Below are 7933 nucleotides of genomic sequence, written 5' to 3' on the forward strand. Positions count from 1 at the left end.
CATAAGAGTTCCACGTACAGTATCAGTTCAGTTTACTCCACACCGAGTAATCTCCGGGTGGGAAATGAAGAAAATCCAGTAACAAACACAGCTTCTCTGGCTCATTCTCACACCGAGCGCACTCTAGGTGGATTTGGTTGCCAGATCCCGCTGGATTACTCACAGCCCGTAGAGGACGAATAAAATTCGTAGCTCCGACACTAAGTGTCACCGGGCTGAGCTACGGTCTTGAAGGCGAGACGAGAAAAGAGGAAGACTGCGTGAGTCACAGGTGTATTATACAGTAAGTGACATCACTGCAGGGGTCACGTGTGACTAATTTGGTATAAAATATCTCGGTCTGAAGCGCGCACGCGCGGGATTATCCACTACTAGGCACCGCCCTGGCGGTCAGGAGATACGAAACATAACACGCAGAAAGGAACCTGGCCATTCGGCCATGAAACTGAACCAAGGTCCTTCCAGCTGCAGGCTGACGGTGCTTCCCACTGCGCCACCTTGCTGCCCATTGTTTAGAGTTGTGGTTGTGAATTTGCTCCCAGTGTATTGTAGACATGGTACTCTTGTGCAATTGAAAACAGACAATAACACACTGAGCACACACCGATCATTATGGATTCATTGTTCTAGATGCATATCATATCGTATTATCGTATTTATAATCCTGGTGCACTGTAAAAATGGACAGAATAATAAAGAAGGATTACTCCTATGGGATGACTTTCACAGGAATCCCAGATAAACCTCACATGGACACAAGGGTAACATGTCAAACTCCTCACAGAGTGACCTGAGGTGAGGATTGGACCAAAGACCTCAAGAACCAAGTTGCTGTGCTCCTGCCATTTATCACTAGATGGCGCTGTTCTGTATCTACTCTGATGTTAAGCAAACACAGTACAGTCTTTTCTGAGAGCTCTACTACAGGAAGTGGTCTAACGAGGGAAAATAAAGATGCAGTAAACAGTAATGTGCTGACCACTTTATTGAAATATTATTTTTAAACGACTGTTAATTTTTCCACATATTTAATAAACGTGTGCTTTAAACGGGAGCTGTCACATGAGTTACTGTTATTGTCAAACAACAAGTTCTAATCGGATTTTTTGGGTTAAATAGCAGTCTAACAGAATATGAGGATCAGTGGTGGAACCTCTTGTTAGTAATGGATGTAGAAGTTGGCTGCTTGTCTTTTAGGCAGCCGTACGCAGGTCTGGTGTTGAATGGGGTTAAAACAGTGGAGAGCAGATGGCGCCCTCTGCTGGCGGAGATGCAGAACTGCACTATAGCGGTGCATATAGCGCAAAGAGACTGGGAGGGAGAGGACTGGAGAGACATCCTCACTGAGAAGCTGGCAATGAACCATCATGAAGTTCAGGAGCTGCTGGAGTCCGGGGAGAGGTTCGGCCGTGGTGTTATCGCAGGTGCGAACTTTATATACTGTTCTTTTAATATAGGGTTGATTTTAGGGGCCCTGAATTAAGACAAGAACCAAGACCATAAGACTACTAGATTGTCCATCCACCCTTTGTCTGTCTTAAGTGAGTGATTGATTATCCTGGTCCTTAGTCATGGTCAAAATCCAAGACTCTAGAGACTATACTGGAAATCCTCAAGAGTACACCTTTGTGCACCAGTTTTTCACACATCAAATCACATGCCAACTTAAGAGCAGCCAATCCTTCTACTGCATTACTATCTCCACATTTGGATTGGTAGTTGCTTAACACTTAATAGTCTAAGCTTGTAACTAAAAGGTTATGAGTTCCAACCTCCACTGTTAAGTCTTCAGCTAGATCTTAAACCTCAACTGCTCAGCACTGTGTTTTGATTATATGCTGCAGGTCACTTAAAATTAATGTTATTCTTTAATGTTGCTTTGAAAAAATATTAGCCCTTATTGGAATGCTTTTTACTTACTGTGAAATGCTGTATTTGCTTTTTGCCAGTCATAATGAGATACTAGTTGTCCAATATATATATTTATATTATATATATATATATATATTTTAATATTGGGTTATTTCAGGGGCCCTGAATAGACATATGATCCAAGACCATAAGAGTAGTAGACTGCACATCTACCCATTTGTCTGTCTTAAGTGAGTGATTGATTATCTTAGTTCTTAGTCTCTTAGTCATGGTCAAGATCCAAGAGTCAAGAGACTATACTGGAAATCCTAGTAGGTTGTCTTGGATGCTAGGTACAAATACACCTTCGGGTGCCAGTTTTTCACAGATCATCAAATCACATGCCAACTTAAGAGCAGCCAATCCTTTTACTGGTCTATTTTATTAGGCAGGAGAAAACATGGCAAACTCAATCCAGTCATGTTATTTCAATGAATAGAATAAGTACTCAACCACCTCTGTTTTTATTTAATATATTGTTATTCATGTATTCCTCATAAAATTACAAACAAAACGCTTTTTGAATTTGGAATTATAATTATAACTTATAGAGGGGGTATTCAGACTTCTTAAATTAATCACATAATAATAGTAATACTACAGTTTTAACACATTCTGCTTTGCAAATTGCATATCATGGTACAAGGGTCATTTTGATGAACTTGCAGTTTTAAAATCCTTAACTTTGAGATTGGCTAGGCCATGCAAAAAACGTAATCTTATTTTTAATGAATAATATTAAGTTATTTTGGCTTTGTGTTTGAGAGTGTTGCCTGGTTGAACTGTTCAGATTGTTCAGATTTTTAGCAGATGAAAATTATTCTTCATTATGTTCTATTACATTGCTCCAATAATGTTTTCTTTAAAAATATGTAATTTCCCAGTACTGTTTGGTTAGAAGCAGCTCTAAATCAGGACATTACCACTTCCATACTTGACTCTGGGTATGGTGTTCTTGAAATCACATGTGCACTCCTCCTTTCACCAAACATGACAAGCTGAATTATTGCCTCAGAGTTCTATGTTATGTTTTCTGGTCATTATTCTGATTTGTCCGAACAACTGTGTGCAATACTAGATGTTTATCTTTGAGCTACTTTGTATGAAACTGATATTTAATGACAAGCGCACAAACAAGAAGCATCTCAGTACTTGGTCAGCAGCACCTGGTGGTTCAGCCTCTTATTTGCTGGAAGGAGTTTTTTTCTGGACACACTTTCAGTTGGCTACCAAACATGATTGTATGCTCTTTTAAAGAAGTTGTAAACAAAAGCTTTGTTTTACAATTTATAACTACATTTTATAAAATTTTATAAAGTTTGTTATGGTTATGAGGTTATGAGTTCCAACCTCCACTGTTGAGTCCTTAGCTAGACCCTTAAAATACACTTAAAATAAATATTAGTCTTGAATGTTGCTTTGGAAAAATATAGCCCTTATTGCAAAACCTGTTACTTACTGTGAAATGCTGTGTTTTCTTTGCCTGGCGTAATGAGATACTAGTTGTCCAAAAAGTTCCAGCTTGGATTCATCTGTCAATAGAACTGAGGCATGTTCTGGGTTGTTAATCTGCTGCAGTATGAATCCTTCACCACAAAATAACCTTGTAACCCTTTCAAACTGATGTATTTTGTAAGTTCTAATGGAAAGTAATTTTATAATTCCATGTTTATCTGCAGGGCTAGCTGAAATCAAGCATGGCTGTGTTTAGTCTGCTAAATTTGGTAACCATGAAAGTAATTACCCTTTTTACAAGGGTTTACTGCATGTGTTAAACAGTAGTATTTTTTCATTTAAAAATGTGTTGTGTACCATGAGGTCGAATAAGCAGCTTTATCATGGATGTAAAAATGCAGATGTTAGAAATGTAGTAAAAGTTATACAAACACCATATTAAAAAGTACACCAACAACCAAATGTATGTGGACACCCTGTGTAATTATCTGTATAAAGATAATATATATAACTGTATATATATCCTGTTCCAGGATGACTGCTACTATGCACAAAGTGAGGTCTTTAAATATACAGTTTAACAAGCTTTCCCAGAACAGTATAATGGAAAGGTGGAACCACTGGGATGTCCAACAAGCTCATTGTTAGATATCAACATATTCTTGCCTACTTTTGTAGATGACTAAAATATTGTTGTACACTGTATTTCTGACATGGTTGATCTATTTTAAAATGTGGATATGTGATGTGTAGGGATAAATTGCTTTCTCTTAATGAAAATATGTGATAGATATTGCTTTACAGTGCCTGACCTGAGCAGAACCATGTGTCTGAAATGTACCAGATTATTTAGGAAGCTAACAGCACACAGTGGAACATGTGTTGATGCAGAGTGTTTATTTGCACAGTGCAATGTTATTGGTCTGTTTTGTTAAACAGGTCTTGTGGATGTTGAGGAAACATGGTTGTGTTCTGAAGATGTCCCTCTGGAGCAGATGAGAGAGCTGGAGAAGACAGCGTTTCTGACTGGACTCGCCCAAAAATACCTCACAAGACTGTCAAACCCCCGCTGGCTCACAGAGCCGCTGTATTCAAGAGGACATAAAAACATTTGGACGGTAAAGATCCCACTGCACCTGCTGCCCTCTGCTTCGGTGGTTAAGGTTTTATAGCAGTAAATCAGTGATGCGGTGCTGATTTGTGGTGTATAAATATGGCTTTCTTTGTGTATGAACTTTTTTGGAATATAGACCATATGTTCTATATAATACATCGTCAACATATGACTTTTAATACGTAGTTTTGGCTATTTCAGGCAGTGCAGCTAACACGTTTATAAAATACAACCATGCAATTTCCTTAGACAAATACTTTCAGTAGAAGATGTCCTCATCAGCTTAGTAACATGCATTGCTGCACACCCGGCATAGTCAGTTTAAAATGCTGTTATTGTTAAGTTGAACTGGAAAGGAGCAGCAACATCACATTCACAAAATGATTGGCATATCAGCCCAACAACTGTTCATCTCGAGAATCATAATTACAAAATTACAATATTACAAATGCTTTGGTGGTTAAATGGAAGCAGGTTTCCCTTTTGGTTTTTTAGTCTAGTGTAAAGGCTTTTCAGAAAAGTATAAACTGCTGTAACAACAAAGAGTCAATAACTGTTTACCATGTACATGAATTTGGTGATCAAATGTCTCCAATAGATTTTACCAATTAGTGTATGTTAAATTAAGATCTTTGAAGGTTACATGGAATTTTAATGGATATCTAATTTTAAAAGGGGCTCATGACTAATCGTGTGATGCTTCTTCATAGACTGCTCTCTGTCCAGATAATATTTCAGACTTATGTGTTTTCAGAAAGTTTTTTGACCCAGGGTGACTCTGATTGGGAGGAAGTAGACAGTATAAATGAGTAAAAGACTAATAACTTTGTTAGCAACATTGTGGTCTATGATTGTTTTTGCATCTTTTAATGAAATCTTACTATACCACCAAATAAAAAAGTAATGTCCTGGTAACAGATACCACAGGACTCCTTCAGAAATCTTGTGGAGGCTTTGTAACTCAGATCTGTTTTGAAAGCATTGACAGCAGTGTCAACCATTTATAAAGAAGAAATTTAGTTAGTGCCTTCTCTCAATGGTCTGCCCTACAGTGCTCAAAATGCATTACACATACTAATTTCCACACTCCAAAATCTTGTACAAATCCTTCTCAAAGTGTGGGTGTGTTATAGTGACATAATTTTGAATGGGTTAGGTGCTTTATTTGAACTTTATTTGAATGTTGATGGTTTTGGTATAGTTGGAGTTATTTTGACCCTCTAGTGTATTTTCTATGCTGCCTTGGGCACCAGACAGGTTTTGCATGTTATACAGGGTGGGGCATAAAGATCTCCCACATTTGGAGTGGGCACCGTATGGGCTGTAGTGGCAGTAGAGAGGCGGGACAGGTTTCATTCGGTAGGCTAGGCTCTACCATTTTCATTTTCTTCATCAATTATTATAAAAATTTTGAGGGAAATGTTTCCTGGGCATTTGATCTCTTTAAGGGGAGACGTGGGGTGGCCGGCAAGGTCACCAGATTTAAGCCCTTGTGACTTTTTCCTTTGGGGATACCTAAAGGAAAAGGTTTTCCGACATCGTCCTCGAACTCTTGAGGATTTGAAGGAAAGGATCCGAGAGGAAATCGACGCAATACCACCTGAGATGACACGGAGAGTCTTGTATTGTATTGCCAATGTATTGCCAACAACGGCCGCCATTTGTCTGATATAATTTTTAAAACCCATTAAAACAAAACTGTTTTTTATGTACTTTTCAGAAATATAAGCATTTTTTTTCTAGATAGTTGGGTTCTTTTGGTAGATTCATTCAAAATGTGGGAGATCTTTATGCCCCACCCTGTATTTACCATAACAACTGCTTAATCTCTTCGCACTTGGCAAAGGTGTATTCTGCTTAACTGTTGGTTTAATGTTGTATACATACCTGTCTGCCATATGTCCTGGTTTTGTGGCACTTTTGAGTTCATTTTTGCACTTACAACAGTCTAACTATTATGGTGTCTAAGCTAAAGGTATTTTTAGCAATTTAGCCACTCTCATTAATAGTAACCCTTATATGAGCATTTATTAATTAGTTCATTTATTAGTATGTTTAGTTCAGGAACAATGCAGCATGCTTAAGGCTGCCACAACTGTCTCTGCCTACTCAGTCAGGTGCCATCTGATTGGCTACAATTTCTGCAGCGTATACCAGTGTCCTATTGTTTAATCGAATGCTTTACTTTGTATTGAAATATGACACATAAATAGAAGGCTGCACTGTATGTAGATCTATTATTTAGTTGTTATGGGTCATTCTACGTATAATTTGGGGTACATAGTTTTAGAACAATCCATTTTTGAGTTGCTGAGTGGAGTTCTGTTAGTAACATAGTTGACAGAACTTTTGCGGACATTAATAAATAAAGATATTTAAATTATTTAAAAGAGAAACTCAATTTAAAAAATATTATTTTTCTTTAGTATTTAAACTTTTTAAATAAATAAAAAAATAGATGTTGTTGCCCTTAATGATTTTATTCATTATTTTGAAACCAAGGCACCCTCAACTTAAAAAACGGACACAGCAAAAACTGTTCATTTAGGAACATCATGACAAATTTCAAGCTAAATGAAGCATAGAATGCACATAATGTTTTTGTGATATTACAACATGTTTTCCATTAATAGGTAAAATATGACATTTATGAAAATAGTTAGAATAAATATAATTATTATCATTGGACATGGAATGTACCCCAAATTAAAGAATGACTCTTATACTGAAGTTATTGGTATCTACTCTCAGGTTAGTCAGTTAGGTACTTAGTTGTATGACATACAGTTTCCTAAGTGGGTGTTTACGGCAAATTCATTTCCATTGATAGTGTATCAGAACGAATCAGAGCCTGTAAATGCCTATCAGTTTTTGTGCCCCCCAAGTTCTGACATGATACATGTCTAGTAGATTCAATACTAAATTGCATTTTTGCTCCATATGTTTAATTTGAAATTTGCAGATTAGTGTGTTATTAATGACTGTAATGGAAAAAGTAACGTTCAGGGAAATCTGACCTGTTTGCTTGCTTTTCAGCTAAGCCAAATGCTACTTATTCTGATCATGTAAGTTTAATGTGGCTACTATTGTCATGGTGACGGTGGACGCTGGCGCATTTGGCTGCCGCTACCATTACCATATTTTATTGTAATTTTTGTATTTTTATCGTGTTTTTTTCTTTCATTTTCATCTTTTTATACACTCCTGTAAGCACTACCGCTCCTGCTGCTCTATTTCTTTTTTTATCAGATAATTTCATCACCTGTTTGATATTAGATGACTATGGAGTGTGTTATAATAATTTTAAAAGATGCAAGTGCTGGTACGTTTGTTTACTGCAGCTCTATCTTCATAATACTTTTTTATTAAGCTTTTTGGGTGAACGCTGGCGCGTGTGGCTGCCCTGCTATCCTCTACCGCCACTACTACTAGATTGAGATATTCACTGGATGA

General features: G+C 37.2%; 1 protein-coding gene across 1 annotated transcript; it reads left to right on the forward strand.

Moving 5' to 3' along the window:
- The first annotated feature begins 959 nt into the window (after window positions 1-959).
- On the forward strand, window positions 960-5386 carry zgc:110222 (uncharacterized protein LOC550336 homolog). Its single transcript, XM_063011691.1, has 2 exons — window positions 960-1424; window positions 4306-5386. The coding sequence occupies exons 1-2, from the start codon at window positions 1166-1168 to the stop codon at window positions 4536-4538; spliced, it is 492 nt and encodes a 163-aa protein (XP_062867761.1). The 5' UTR covers window positions 960-1165; the 3' UTR covers window positions 4539-5386.
- Window positions 5387-7933: the final 2547 nt, after the last annotated feature.

This window comes from Trichomycterus rosablanca, chromosome 16 (genome assembly GCF_030014385.1).
Source record: "Trichomycterus rosablanca isolate fTriRos1 chromosome 16, fTriRos1.hap1, whole genome shotgun sequence".
In the NCBI taxonomy this organism is placed as follows: domain Eukaryota; kingdom Metazoa; phylum Chordata; class Actinopteri; order Siluriformes; family Trichomycteridae; genus Trichomycterus; species Trichomycterus rosablanca.